The 15,684-nt window shown below is 41.3% G+C and overlaps 1 protein-coding gene across 3 annotated transcripts in view; it reads right to left on the bottom strand.

Moving 5' to 3' along the window:
- Positions 1–1,231: 1,231 nt before the first annotated feature.
- Positions 1,232–15,684, bottom strand: part of THADA (THADA armadillo repeat containing) — a 779,727-nt gene continuing 765,274 nt past the window's right edge. For all 3 annotated transcript variants that reach the window (XM_040351533.1, XM_040351532.1, XM_040351531.1), the window contains exons 37-38: positions 9,300–9,463; positions 1,232–1,733 (exon numbers count right to left, since the gene is read on the bottom strand). In XM_040351533.1, the coding sequence (XP_040207467.1) occupies positions 1,422–1,733; positions 9,300–9,463 (476 nt within the window). In that variant the 3' untranslated portion in view covers positions 1,232–1,421. The remainder of the gene's footprint in view (positions 1,734–9,299; positions 9,464–15,684) is intronic.

Below are 15,684 nucleotides of genomic sequence, written 5' to 3' on the forward strand. Positions count from 1 at the left end.
AGCTTCACTCCCGCAGCTCAGTGTGAACCTGGGCTTAGAGTTTCAATTTGTATGCACTAGATGGTCTTGGTAAATCTGAAAACAAAAATCTGCTGAAAATCTAATAGTGTGTATGGAGCTTTAGTCTACACAATAACTACACATGCCCCAGACCACTTCTATTCAGGGCCGTCTTTAATATGGTTTGGGCCCTGGGCAAACATGTTTTTTGGGCCCCCTCCAGCTTATTTTGGGCCTGGCTGGTTCACATGCATGTGTTTTGGCAGCCCTCATTTGTGCAGGCACAGCAGGCCATTGATTTGAATGGGCTGTCGTGCCTTTGTATATATAAAAAATAAAAGAAATAAAGAAATATATATATATATTTTTTTTTTTTCAAAGGGGGTTGCTTTGGGCCCCCAACAGTGACAGGGCCCTGGGCAGCTGCCCCTGTTTGTCCTATGGTAAAAACGGCCCTGCTTCTATTACATATCCGTGTTGGACACTCACTCTCCACATTGTCTGTTGGAGTTATTGTTACATTCCCAGCTAACTTCTTATATGACCCATGATTATTTTAACAACTTATCTACCATCCAATATAACACATTTAAAATGTTATGTAAAGCCTACTTCCTTGTTATGTTCTCAATTTCATTCAATAAAAACGATTAAACAGAAAATTACGTTCTTTTTTTTTTTTTTTTTACAATTACCAAATATTTGAAAATGTCTTTTTCTTTCACCCATAGCAACAATGCTCAGTTTGTAGATGCAGTTGCCCAGATTTCTTATCCCCATGTTCTAAGAAGAAATCTCAAAGATCTCCAGCAATGTCCTTAGGTTTACTGTGATAGTATTCCAGCATCACAAGCAGGCGTGTTCCGGGATCACCAGATTATGAACAAAGAGACTCTTGGTGCAGTGTTTCCCAACTCCAGTCCTCAAGGCACACCAACAGGTCATGTTTTCAGGCTTTCCATGATTTTGCACAGGTGATTTGATCAGTTTCACTGCCTTAGTAATTACCACAGCCGTTTCATCTGAGGGAAATCCTGAAAACATGACCTGTTGGTGTGCCTTGAGGACTGGAGTTGGGAAACACTGTCTTGGTGGACTGGTGTGCTACAACCATGCCAGGATGAAAAACTAAAGACTCAAGCAAGTTGACTTTGCTCTCAAATATAAAACTTTAATTCTGACTGTGGTGTAATAGTCAACAATCAACAATAGTCAACAATCAAGGCAAAACAATTAAAAAGTTATGTTTTATTTTTCACGATGCTAAAATTACAGACATAAAAGTTTAAAAAAAAGTAAATTTTTAAAAACATATCAATGTAAACTAGACATCCCAGGTGTGACGGGAGTCCCATAATGCTCTGCAGGGCAGCTTGACTCAAAAGTCACTGTTTGTCCACCTCTTCAACCGTCTTCATGAGTCACTCCTTGTTTAGCAGCACATTCAATATATCCATACAGCTAGAGGTTCTCTCTTTATGAATCAGCAATTTGTTATATTCAGAGGTCTTCAGGAACTGCGGGGTAGGGGGCAAGTCGTTGAAAAGGCTTTGAATGCTCTCTGATCGCTCATTAGCTGCTTGAGATAAATGAAGAAGCTTTGGATCCAGCATTGTGCTGAAGTGAGCTCTTTTCAGCAGCTCCTCCAGATGTTTAGCCAGCAGTCTGATGTACACAAGTTTCTCAGCCCAGAAGTTGGCTTCACCTTTCTCAAACAGGTAGTCGTCCTCCACCTTAAAACATGCAAGAGAGGTTAAGGAGTTATAAAATAAATATTTGTCCAGTGTAAGAGTCAGAGAGGGAACATTTACAGCAGATCATAAAACTAGCCATACTCAAGATAAGACTTCCCAACCCTATTCAGGCTATATATATATATATATATATATATATATATATATATATATATATATATATATATATATATATTACACACACACACACACACAGTACCATTTTTTTAAATTGTTTATTATATCTTTTCACTTGACTACACTTTGCTACAATGTAAAGTAGTGAGTGTACAGCTTGTATAACAGTGTAAATTTGCTGTCCCCTCAAAATAACTCAACACACACTTTTGATACCCTCTTTAGCCTTTCGTGGTGAGTTCACATGTAAAAATATTTATGTAGATGCATGTGCGTACCACAGCAATATTTATTTGACTGTATATATCATATTCCAATTGAACTTTGTTCTTCTAGAAGCTCCTGAAGAAGCGACTTTTTAAGTCGCGAAACATGTAGAGCCGTTTTAATTTATCAAGGACTGTTTTGGAATACGCAGGAGTAAATACTCTATCTCAGTGAGGGCTTTGTTGTTGAAGTGTTTCATATAGCCCCGCAGGAAGTATATAACGGGTACTCCCTTTGGGTGAACCAATAGGTCTTTTTTACAACTGTGTATGTTTTATTAAAAATTTATTGTATACATATTTATTTTTGTGAACCATTAAAAACATTGTAAAATTTTATGCGTGTCTATAAAGTCAATTTTTCCTTTATTCCAATTCTATCAGTCTACTAGGATGTGGCACATTGATATTCAGGGTGTTTGATTACCATCCTAGGGCATTGTAATCAACCTTAATTTCATTTTAACTCAACACACAGCTATTAATGTCTAAACCGCTGGCAACAAAAGTGAGTACACCCCTAAGTGAAAATGTCCAAATGTGGCCCAAAGTGTCAATATTTTGTGTGGCCACCATTATTTTCCAGCACTGCCTTAACCCTCTTGGGCATGGAGTTCACCAGAGCTTCACAGGTTGCCACTGGAGTCCTCTTCCCCTCCTGAGGACATCATGGAACTAGTGGATCCTAGAGACCTTGCACTCCTCCACCTTAAGTTTAATAATACCCCACAGATGCACAATAGGGTTTAGGTTTGGAGACATGCTTGGCCAGTCCATCACCCGGGAACAGCAAATTTACACTGTTATACAAGCTGTACACTCACTACTTTACATTGTAGCAAAGTGTCATTTCTTCAGCGTTGTCACATGAAAATATATAATAAAATATTTACAAAAATGTGAGGGTGTACTCACTTTTGTGAGATAATGTGTGTGTGTGTGTGTGTGTGTATATATACAGTACAGACCAAAAGTTTGGACACACCTTCTCATTCAAAGAGTTTTCTTTATTTTCATGACTATGAAAATTGTAGATTCACACTGAAGGCATCAAAACTATGAATTAACACATGTGGAATTATACATAACAAAAAAGTGTGAAACAACTGAAAATATATTTCATATTCTAGGTTCTTCAAAGTAGCCACCTTTTGCAGCAGACACATCTCTAGAACTGGTAAGAGGAGACTGTGTGAATCCGGCCTTCATGGTAGAATATCTGCTAGGAAACCACTGCTAAAGAAAGGCAACAAGCAGAAGAGACTTGTTTGGGATAAAGAACACAAGGAATGGACATTAGACCAGTGGAAATCTGTGCTTTGGTCTGATGAGTCCAAACTTGAAATCTTTGGATCCAACCCCTGTGTCTTTGTGCGACGCAGAAAAGGTGAACGGATGGACTCTACATGCCTGGTTCCCACTGTGAAGCATGGAGGAGGAGGTGTGATGGTGTGGGGGTGCTTTGCTGGTGACACTGTTGGGGATTTAATCAAAATTGAAGGCATACTGAACCAGCATGGCTACCACAGCATCTTGCAGCGGCATGCTATTCCATTCGGTTTGCGTTTAGTTGGACCATCATTTATTTTTCAACAGGACAATGACCCCAAACACACCTCCAGGCTGTGTAAGGGCTATTTGACCAAGAAGGAGAGTGATGGGGTGCTGCGCCAGGTGACTACCTCTTGAAGCTCATCAAGAGAATGCCAAGAGTGTGCCAAGCAGTAATCAAAGGTGGATACTTTGAAGAACCTAGAATATGAAATATATTTTTAGTTGTTTCACACATTTTTGTTATGTATAATTCCACATGTGTTCATTCATAGTTTTGATGCCTTCATAGTCATGAAAATAAAGAAAAGTCTTTGAATGAGAAGGTGTGTCCAAACTGTTGGTCTGTACTGTATATATATATATATATATCATCTCTTTATTTAGCTGTTTGCCTGGAGTTCAGGTTTAAATCACAAGCTCTGGATAGCGATGTCAATTATAAACCCATGAGCTAATAGGGGCGCTGTGCAAAATGCAGTTACCCCAGATGACACCTTTCATTGGTCTACAGCTCTCAAAACTCTGAAATGTGATTGCTGTTTGGTGGCTGTAGGTTGACCAAATATCGTCCGTAATTTTTCTTTTTGGAACGGCCCTCACAGCCAACATTTCTACTTACTGTAAATTACAACTCTTTGCTTGGCTGCACATTTAAATAAAACACCCTCGTAAATCAGTTCTATTTTCCTATAACCCTGCCTCTGGTACAGAAGAAGTTTGGAAATTATTAAAAAGCAGAAAGTATAAAGCCTTTCCTGTTTAGCCAGACGTTTTGGTAATTCAAGATAATCCCAACAGGTCTTAAAACACCTATACTGTTTACGTTCCTTAGTGCTAATTTGCTTTAATTTTGTAATTGTAAAAGCCCACTGAGCCCTGTGGCATAAAAGCAGCGTATGGCTTAATTATTATATAGCGGCATTCACGCCTTCCATATCCTCTCATGAAATGACTGCATTGCTGTTATACACCTGTGCCGCTAATTGGACATGTGGATAAAACAACATTCCTGTGTCAGGTTACGTCAAGCATCGGACAAGATGCCGGGGGTTATGGCTCCTCTGCAGGCTTGCAGCACATGTCAGGTCTTGTCTGTAGGCACAAAAATTACCACAGATATTTGTTTTACAAACTGTCGCATAAAATGCGTGCTTGGGATGACCAAAAATGTATTATTAAGGCAGGAGTATACCCAGACAGCCATGGCATCAGTTTATTTGTGCTTTAGAATTAGACAGTCAGGGAGCTCTGGAATTCTCTGCAACAGAGTAAGCTTCTTTCTGTACAGCAAGAGCAAGCTTCTTTCTGTACAGCAATCATTGAGTTACTTTTGTGGAAGATAGCAGGATTCAGCAGGCAAGCAACAAACTTCAAGTAGTGATAAATCCTACTGATGCCTCGTACACACGACCAGTTTTCCCATCGGAAAACTGGCTGAGAAAACTGGCCTTGTGTATGCTCCATGGCAGTTTTCCCCACAGGAAAACCGCCGGGAATCCTGGCAGGAAAAATTAGAACGATGTTGCGATTTCTAGCGGTCTTTTTCCCGGCAGTTTCCCTATGGGAAACACGTTAGTGAAGCATACACATGGCCGGGATTCCCAGCCAAAGCTTTCACCACAGTTTTCCCGACGGCAAACCTCTGGTGTGTACAGGGGGAAAGTTACCGAGCAGGTTCTCGGTTTTACCCCCGGGATTGCCGGTGGACTTTTTTACCGCCGGGATTCCTGGTTGTGTGTACAGGGCTTTAGTCTTGCTTGCAGATTGTTTAAGGTGATGGTCAGCATTTTCATTAATATCTGTATTTAGGCTCCATTAAGACTTGTGCTACTTGTCATGTAACTTTGGACATCAAAGTCAGTTGACAAGCTATTCCCCATGTTTTCCAATGATACCTATTCATATATGTGCACTACATTGATCCGACTTTCATGCAACTCGAGGGCCACAGACTTCAATGTTAACCCTCAAAGGTTGCATGGAAGTCATTGCTGAATGTTATACAATGCAACAGTTGTCCTTTATCACTGGTCAAAGCCAAAGTCATATCAAAATTGCACCCATCAAAAGTTGCACTCCAAAGACAGTGCAACTTTGGAGTCATACAAGTGTGAATGGAGCCTTAAAGTGCCAACTTGCCAAGCTGTTTAAAGCTTTACAAAGCTTGGTGTACACACTGCTCTTCTATAAGCCAAATCATGTGTGAACAACACACACACACTGGCATGCATGCTGGACTCTAGAGCTTTAAGAGACCCTGTCACAACCTTAAAGATTGCAGGTAAAGGTATAGAACAAAAAAACTGCTCAGACAGCCAGATCCCACTAAACTTGTCTCCACCTATTATGCAGCCCTAATGACTGACTTTAACCCCAGATTTCACAAAGCTCAGGTAAAATGGACATATGCCTGGTAGACGAGGACTGGTCAGAATTTAGTGATACATATAAAACCTCTGTTATTGCTTCCCGGGGCCGCATCATACAGGTGAAAATTTTCCATCAAACCCACCTTACTCCGGCTAGGTTACACAAGATGGGTCTCCTGCCCTCAGCTGCCTGTTTCCATGGCTGTGGCCAAGAGGCATATTTCTTACACTGCTTCTGGTCATGCCGGGTAGTCCGGGACTTCTGGGAAGAAGTGGGTGCTTTCATCTCATCGGCGCTAGGCCTCCCAAACATAATCCACCCCAAGAACTGTCTATTAGGCATTTTTGGCGAATTACACCTATCATCACATGCCAAGAGACTGCTCCGCAAACTCTTCTTCTATGTTAACAAAGCAATTTTACTGTCCTGGAAGGGCGCACAGACCTCTCTGAAATCCCTCTGGTTAAAACGTATTAATGACGCTATTCCACTGTATAAACGTACTTTTGAACTCCGGAAACGGAACAAAACCTTTCACAAAATTTGGGGTAGATGGTTGGCTAGTCCGCTAACCCTCTCCCAGCACTGATTGTACTACTCTTGCTTGACCATTGATGGGCCATGCCTCACGGATATCTAATGTCTAGACCTCCGCTTTTGCTATATCCCGGTATTATACCTAAGCCTTTTACCACTGTGCCTACTTTATATTTTGTACTGATGTCAGTTTATTTTTCTATGTTTGAGTGTATTGCCTAACGTTTATGACCAGGTTGTCTGGTGGTATTGTTGTTTTTTTTGTATGTTTCTTTCTGTATGTTCGTTTGTCTTAAACCTAATAAAAATATATATATATAAAAAAAAGTACAGAACAATTAAATATTTTAAAACTGAGTTCCAGCAAATTTTAATTTTTTTCTTTAAAAACACCGCCATGTTGTTTTCACCTAATCCTATAACAAGCGGGATTATTATCTAATGTAGGTTTTTTAAATGTTATTTATTTTAAAATGCTTACTTTAAAATGCTTACTTAGCAGTCCCCGCCGAATGCATTCCCATCTTGAGTGTGGGCAGCCGAAAGCCCACTGATACATCCTTCCGGGATATGGTGCTGCTGGCTACCCAGCATGCACCTCCTGAGATTAATGACAATCATATTCCAGGAGCCACTGCGCGGTCGGACATGACATGTTCTTTTTTAATTTATTCGCTTGCAATGTGTCTTTCAACTTGCTATGGAGTTTGACTACCCTAGGAAAAGTCCATTCCCTAGAATAACCCCCTTTCTCCTTGCATATCAAAGCTCTGTCCTCTCCTGGGATTCTGCAATTACTGTCTGTGCTGACCCAGCACCTCTGCCCCTCCCCTTAGGTCCCTGCATAAACTTTTATGTAACATCTGGGGGAGGAGTGAAGGGAAATACTGTTAAATGTTGCACAATCAGTCTTCTGGGGCTGCTGACATCATATTCAAAATGGTGGCATCCAGCAGAAGTCTCAGGGCTTTTGGATGTCTACACAAGGCAGGCTTTTACAGGTAAAAACGTGCATAAATACACAAAATGTTATGGGAAGTTTTTTTTTTTATAAATTGTCTGTAGCCCTGTATGTCAACTGTTCACATACAGGGATGCTCAATTGCCCCTGTAGGCATGTAACCACTCGGATATGTGATTACAGGCATACAGCCGTGGCATCTGATCGTCTGTCTTTGAGTTCTACAGCCTGCTGGTCATGTCTGTATGCCAACACCTACCCAACCCCCTGACATGAAAATAGGCAAATTTCTTGCAGTGTATACCCAAATGTGTTCATGGGCATGAGCCTCTAGAATAGTATTGTATGGGTCCTGTAGGTCAAGAATGGCTATCACTGGCATAAAATAATAAAATCTGGCCTTGTCTAAGTACACTCCCACTGGTAGCACCTTTCTCTGCCCCCCCTTTCCCTTCTGACCCCCCCTTTTTTTTGTTTTTGTGATTTTCTATAAGTACCTGTTCTACCCATTGTGTGGTCCCCATAGATGCCATAAACCAAATTATATGATAGGTGCACATTGTCACCTTCCATTGCTATGGGCACCTGGATCTCTATTGACAATTTTCACTGTCCTCTAGTATATTGTGAAAGCCCTGGCTTGATTTGTGTATAGTTATTCTCCTACCTCCTGAAAAGGCTTTATGCATTTCCAGCAATATATACTGTATTTCAAATTATGCAATACGCGATGTTGGGCCCTTACGGCTAAGCAATGGTCTGTTTAACTTGTTCTATGTGTTTTGCTTGTTTCCTTTGTGTATTGTATTGGAAAAACGATAAAGAATAAGCTGGAAACAAGTTTTGTACTTCAAAAATAGGCTGCTTTATGGACCTTCTAAGCACATTGTTGCATTAAGGCAGCCTATTCACTTTGAATAGGCACTTAATAAGTCTTGAAAAAGCATGCCTGCACTTCTCCTGGGCAATACAGAGTGCATTCACATCTGTGTGTATGATGTGGTGTGCTGAAGGACCATTAAACTGTATATCTGTGATTTAGAATAAATAGACACAAACATATAGCACACAATAAGGCATGCACAGGTGCCCATTAATAGGTGTGATCGCTAAAGATCTATGCAGCCAACAAGAGGAGGGTTTGTCAGGGAGGTAGATGCAAAAGCTTACTGTAATTATTTAGGCTTCATACCTCCCACACAACTGGGTGCATCGAGCAGTAGATGCTCTTCATGGAATTCTGTAAGCTGTGGCTGATTCAGCCTCACCTTGATGGCTTTCATGTCTGATTTGAAGGGTAGACTGCCATGTTTCTGGGGGTCTTCCTTGTTTCTGCTAGATAGGGGCATCCAGCACATTGTGACAGATAGAGAGAGGCTCTGCCATTTAATAAAGGCATTCACGCTGAATCAGAGAGTTAAACTAAAAGTGCACATTGAGGAGACCAGTCACCCAAAGTACAGAAGAGTACAGGCGGTCGTGACTGGTCTTCTACACAGGAAGTTGGTTCCAATACTTGAACAGAAAGTGTGTAAAAGTGCTGCAAAATGTGGGATCAGGTCTAAAAAGACGGTAAATCATTCATATAGGTAAGCCATTCACTGCACTAGTAACAAATATGAAATTTGCCTGAACGTTGCCCTCAGTCCACCTGTGATCTTCTTACCCCAGATAGTGTAATAATGTAACTAATGTAATTTAGTGTATACGATAGTTGAAGAGGATTGTTAGTCCTATTACCGTATTCACAGTTTCCAGATCGCCAAGGTCATTTTCTCCTAATAACCACTCGAGGAGGACAGGCACACCGGCTGAGACTTCATCCCACTGTTGCAGAACTTCACATAAGACACCCAACGTCAGGTCCAAGGCCATAGGAGAATTGACCGTAGAGAATGCAAACCCTGCACAAAGGATAGCACATAAACACAGATAATTAGGTGTCATTAATACAGGCCTTGTTTATGCAACTAATTTCAGTCTAGTTATACTGTATAGTCATTACTGTAAAACAAATCAGTGGATTATTGAAGTGAAGGTAACACGAACACTGAACTTCTTTTTCTGGCTCCCTTTTGATCTGTAAAGCTTGGTACACACTAGCAGTCTTTTTTTTGTTCAACCCAGTGGGCTGAACAAAAAAAAAACTCAAGAGCTCGGGAGGAGCCATTGTACCAACTATCCGATGTTAGTACCGCGATCTCCCCCGCTGAGATATTCTGTTCTGACAGGTGGACCACCCCCTGTCAGAACATCGCTCTCCGCCAATGGTAGAGATCCCAATCGGCAGATCTTTTTTGGTCATGCCCCTTCGACAGAAGCTGGACTTCCGACCAGCTTCTGTCGAATCGGCTAACGCACACACATCTGAATGGCTAATGGTTTCTATTAAACTGGCCGATATCGCCCAATATTCGGCTCCTGTGTACAGGGCTTTAAACATTCCATTGAAAGGATTTATTTATATCTGTTCAGTAAGTGCCAGAAATCCAGAGTTGTCCTGTGTTTTGTCTCAAACCGTGTTATCAGCCTTGCCAAGTTCACCTCTTCCAACTACACAATACCTCCTCCATATTATGGAGATGTTCTGTACTCCTAAAACTCATCCTGTCCCAAGATGAGGAAGCTTCTCCTCAATGGATGCCCTTTGTTGGGTGATAAGTGTCACCCTAGGACAGAAAAAGTATTACCAGCAGGATCACCAGGTAAAAATATTTTTTTCCTGGGGTTAAATACCAAATTAAATATTGCAAGTATAGCTATCTAGCGTGGATGGAGAAATTGATAGTTTTCTCTTGTTCAGTGAACGGCCAGCATAACCTCAATCTATGGGCCGTGGTTCCGCAAGCCTTCACTGTCCTGGTCTGTGCATTACATCCCTATAGACTTCGATGGGACTGTGTCTGTCCTCAGAACACAGCCTTACAGACATCTATGGGTCAATGGGGCACTATTATGCAGTGAAGACCTGCACCACTCGATGTATGCAAACAGCTGTTGGAAACAGGTAGGCCTGCATCTGTGGAGGGGAAGGATGGGTTGGGTTTGTGCAGGCGAATAGGGTAAAAAATAAATAAATGCACTTTGTTTTAAAGTGCACTTATCCTTTAATGTAGAGATGATTCTTATGTTCTTGTGTGTTTACCTCATTGGTTTGGCCTACTCTCCGCAGCCTTGTTTACTCCATATCACTCTCCAGCTTATGGGAAACTGATTAGCGTTTGACTAGAAGCCAGTATAGGAAGTTAGAGAGGCTGCATTTACTTAAACAAGGCAGCTACATTAACTCTAATGAGTAGAAAAACAAAAACAAAACCATGTATACAGTGCTGGAGTCTATAATCAGCTCGGCTCTCTTTACACCAGATTTCCAAATGTAAATGGAGTGAATTAGGCATCGTTTTTGCATTGCCTCATTTTTAGTCTGAGGCTAAATATGTGCTCGAGCGAGGAGCACCACACATGGACACTGGATCATTTCACAATCCGGCTTTCGCTGATTCCCAGAGCATGTCCACTATTACAAACAAAGCAGTCATGCAGTCATTAGGGATGTTCTTCATATTCCTCCAGTAAACAGTTCCGCAGCAAACACGCAAACATCCATTCTGCTTGTTCTAATAGACTGTCTCACCAAATCACGCTGTGTAAAGGTTGATGGAATGCAGGACATGACTAAGGTCTGTCATCGGGATAAGCACCTACAAAAAGCCTAAAATATGGACACACCAAAAGAAGCCAAATCTGCCAATGCTGTTCTCTCTGGCATTTACAGTTGTGTTCAAAATTATTCAACCCCCAATGCTGTAAAGGGTTTTAGGGAATTTAGTGTACATTTGTAATTGTATTCAGAATGAAATCCTACAAGGACTTCTTAAAGAACCATATGCAACTAAAATGACATCAATTGGTTTTGTAATACAGTAGTAAATGTTTATTTTGTGAATTCTTCATTTACACAATTATTCAACCCCTTAAAGACTACCACTCTGAAGAACAGAGGTTCATTGAAGTGTTTTCAATCAGGTATTGAAAACACCTGTGGATGTCAGGGAGCAGCAATAAAGCCTAATAAGCACCAATTAGGCAGCTTTAAAATGACTGTGATACTCAGCTCCTTCTAGACATTTACTGGTGTGGTTACAAACATGGTGAAGTCAAGAGAATGGTCCAGGAAGACAAGAGAAGAGGCAATTACTCTTCACAGGAAGGGCAATGGCTATAAGAAGATTGTAAAGATGTTAAACATACCAAGAGACACCATAGGAACCATCATTCGCAAATTCAAGGCAAAGGGCACTGTTGAAACGCTACCTGGTCGTGGCAGAAAGAAGATGCTGACTTTGACTGCTGTGCGCCACCTGAAGCGTAGAGTGGAGAAAAGTACCCGTGTGACTGCTGAGGAACTGAGAAAAGATTTGTCAGATGTGGGTACTGAGGTTTCTGCTCAGACAATACGGCGCACACTGCGTAATGAAGGCCTCCATGCCAGAACTCCCAGGCACACCCCCTTGCTGTCTCCAAAGAATAAGAAGAGTCGACTGCAGTATGCCAAAAGCCATGTGGACAAACCACAGAAGTTTTGGGATTGTGTTCTGTGGACTGATGAAACAAAATTAGAAGTGTTTGGGCCCATGGATCAACGCTATGTTTGGAGGAGGAAGAACAAGGCCTATGATGAAAAGAACACCTTGCCTACTGTGAAGCATGGCGGGGGGGTCAATCATGCTTTGGGGCTGTTTTGCTTCTGCAGGTACAGGGAAGCTTCAGTGTGTGCAAGGTACCATGAATTCTCTTCAGTACCAGGAGATATTGGATTACAATGTGATGCAGTCCGTCACAAACCTGAGGCTTGGGAGACGTTGGACCTTTCAACAGGACAATGATCCCAAGCATACCTCCAAGTCCACTACAGCATGTGTTATGTTATATTTGTCTGACCTACACGTGCCTCTTTGATTTAATTGTAAGCAGGATGACTGAATGATCAAAATCAATGTCGAACTGGCCAAAACAATCAATTTCAGTGGGGGTTGAATAATTTTGAATACAACTGTATGACATGCTAAATCCCATGGTGGGTTCTTATATCTGTGATGGCTCCAAAAGCGTCCTATATACCCAGCATGATTTCCAGTTTAGCTGGCCTCACCTAGGTGTGCACACCCTCTTATAACTGGGGATGTAGCTGTGTTCAGAATTAAGCAATCACATTCAAAATCATGTTAAATAGGAGTCAGTACACACCTGCCATCATTTAACGTGCATCTGATTAACCCCAAATAAAGTTCAGCTGTTCTAGTAGGTTTTTCCTGACATTTTCTTAATTGCATCTTACAGCAAAAGCCATGGTCCACAGAGGGCTTCCAAAGCATCAGAGGGATCTCATTGTTAAAAGGTATCAGTCAGGAGAAGGGTACAAAAGAATTTCCAAGGCATTAGATATGCCATGGAACACAGGTCCTCACCAAGTGGAGAAAATATGGCACAACAGTGACATTACCAAGAACTGGACGTCTCTCCAAAATTGATGAAAAGACGAGAGGCCAAGAGGCCTACAGAAACATTAAAAGAAGCTGCAGGAATATCTGGCAAGTACTGGCTGTGTGGTACATGTGACAACAATCTCCCGTATTCTTCATATGTCTGGGCTATGGGGTAATGTGGCAAGACGGAAAAGTCTTTTCTTATGAAGAAAAACATCCAAGCCCGGCTTAATTTTGCAAAAACATATCTGAAGTCTCCCAAAAGCATGTGGGAAAATGTGTTATGGTCTGATGAAACCAAGGTTGAACTTTTTGGCCATAATTCCAAAAGATATGTTTGGCGCAAAAACAACACTGCACATCACCAAAATAACACTATACCCACCTGTGAAGCATGGTGGTGGCAGCATCATGTTTTGGGTTGTTTTTCTTCAGCTGGTACAAGGGCTTAGTCAAGGTAAAGGGGAATTATGAACATTTCCAGATGCCAGTTAATATTGGCACAAAACCTTCAGGCTTTTGCTAGACAGCTGAACATGAAGAGGAACTTCATCTTTCAGCATGACAACGACCCAAAGCGTACATCCAAATCAACAAAGAAATAGCTCCACCAGAAGAAGAAGAAGAAGGTCTTGGAATGGCCCAACCAGAGCCCAGACCTGAATCCGATTGAAAATCTGTGGGGTGATCTGAAGAGGGCTGTGCACAGGAGATGACAGATTTGGAGGGTTTTTGCAAAGAAGAGTGGGCAAATATTGCCAAGTCAAGAGGTGCCATGCTGATAGACTCATCCCCAAAAAGACTAATGCCTCGTACACACGACCGTTTTTTAGGGTTGTAAAAAATTAAGTTTTTAATGGTCTAGAAAAAACGTTTTTTTCAACCCGATCATTATAACAGCTTTGCCCACACACGATCGTGAAAAAAAAAATGCTCTAGCAAAGCGCGGTGACGTACAACACGTACGACGGCACTCACTATAAAGGAGAAGTTTCATTCAGATGGCACCACCCTTGGGGCTGCTTTTGCTGATTTCGTGTTAGTAAAAGATGATTTGCGCTTTTCAGTCTGTTACAGCGTGATGAATGTGCTTACTCCATTACGAACGGTAGTTTTACCAGAACGAGCGCTCCCGTCTCATAACTTGCTTCTGAGCATGCGCGGTTTTTATAGGTCGTTAAAGCCCACACACGACCACTTTTTGAAATTTTTAATGGCCATTTTTTACGTGAAAAATGCTCTGGAGCCTACACACAATCGTTTTTAATTACATAAAAAAAAAAACATAATTTTTTACAACCCGAAAAACGGTCGTGTGTACGTGGCATGAGTGTTGTAATAAAATCAAAAGGTGCTTCAACAAAGTATTAGTTTAGAGGTGTGCACACTTATGCAACCATATTATTTTATTTTTCCTTTCCTCCACATAAAAGATTTAAGTTGTTTTTTTAACTGAGTTGTACAGTTTTTAGGTCACATTAAAGGTGGAAAAAGTTCTGAAATAATTTTATCTTTGTCTTATTTTTTCACATTACAGAAACCTGACATTTTAACATCTACTTTTTATATCTACTGTATGTCAATGTGTTTGTTTTTTAAGATTATAAGCGCTGCACTATTACTTTTTATAATATGTGAATTGTGCCCTGCACATGTCCAGTGCAGCCCAGGCTACAGTATGTTATAACCATCATATTCTGTCATTTTGAACCAGGGCTGTGGAGTCGGTAGATAAATGTTCCGACTCCGACTCCTCAGTTTTATGTACTTCCGACTCCGACTCCTCTGTATTAATATGCAAATGTATTTTATACATTCCTTGAGGGAAAGAAACGCAACCTACCACAGGACTACTGGCTGGGAAGCCAACAGTCTACTGTATTGCACAGTTTAAGCAAAAGACAAACACAATGAAAACAAAGTTTTATTTTTTTATTAAAGCGGGGGTTCACCCGTACATAACACTTTTTCCCCTTAGCTTCCTGCTCGTTTTGTCTAGGGGAATCGGCTAGTTGTTTTAAAATATGAGCTGTACTTACCGTTTACGAGATGCATCTTCTCCGCCGCTTCCGAGAGGCTTCCGACGGTCGCATCCATCGCGTCACGATTTTCCGAAAGAAGCCGAACGTCGGTGCGCAGGCGCAGTATAGAGCCGCACCGACGTTCGGCTTCTTTTGGCTACTAGTGACGCGATGGATGCGACCGTCGGAAGCCTCTCGGAAGACTGTCAATCAAGAAGGAACGCCCGCTCCCGAAGACCCATACCCGGAAGCGACGGAGAAGATGCATCTCGAAAACGGTAAGTACGGATCATATTTTAAAACAACTAGCCGATTCCCCTAGACAAAACGAGCATCCATCTAAGGGGAAAAATGTTTTATTGGTGAACTCCCGCTTTAATCAATCAAGTGGCTGGATAGTAGCAGCAGGCATAAACATCAGGAACAGGATCTTTACCAGTTCAAAAATACAAACCACATTATTTGGTTGTTTTAGAACAAAAACAAAACATAGGGCAGTGGGAGGATCCAGGAAGGGGCATTTATTCTAAAACATGATTTTCCTAGGAGAATCCCATAGTCATGTTTAAAGTTTAAGCTAACAATCGGAGTTTACAAGTTTTTATAGCCTAAATGACA

This window comes from Rana temporaria, chromosome 4 (genome assembly GCF_905171775.1).
Source record: "Rana temporaria chromosome 4, aRanTem1.1, whole genome shotgun sequence".
Lineage (NCBI taxonomy): Eukaryota > Metazoa > Chordata > Amphibia > Anura > Ranidae > Rana > Rana temporaria.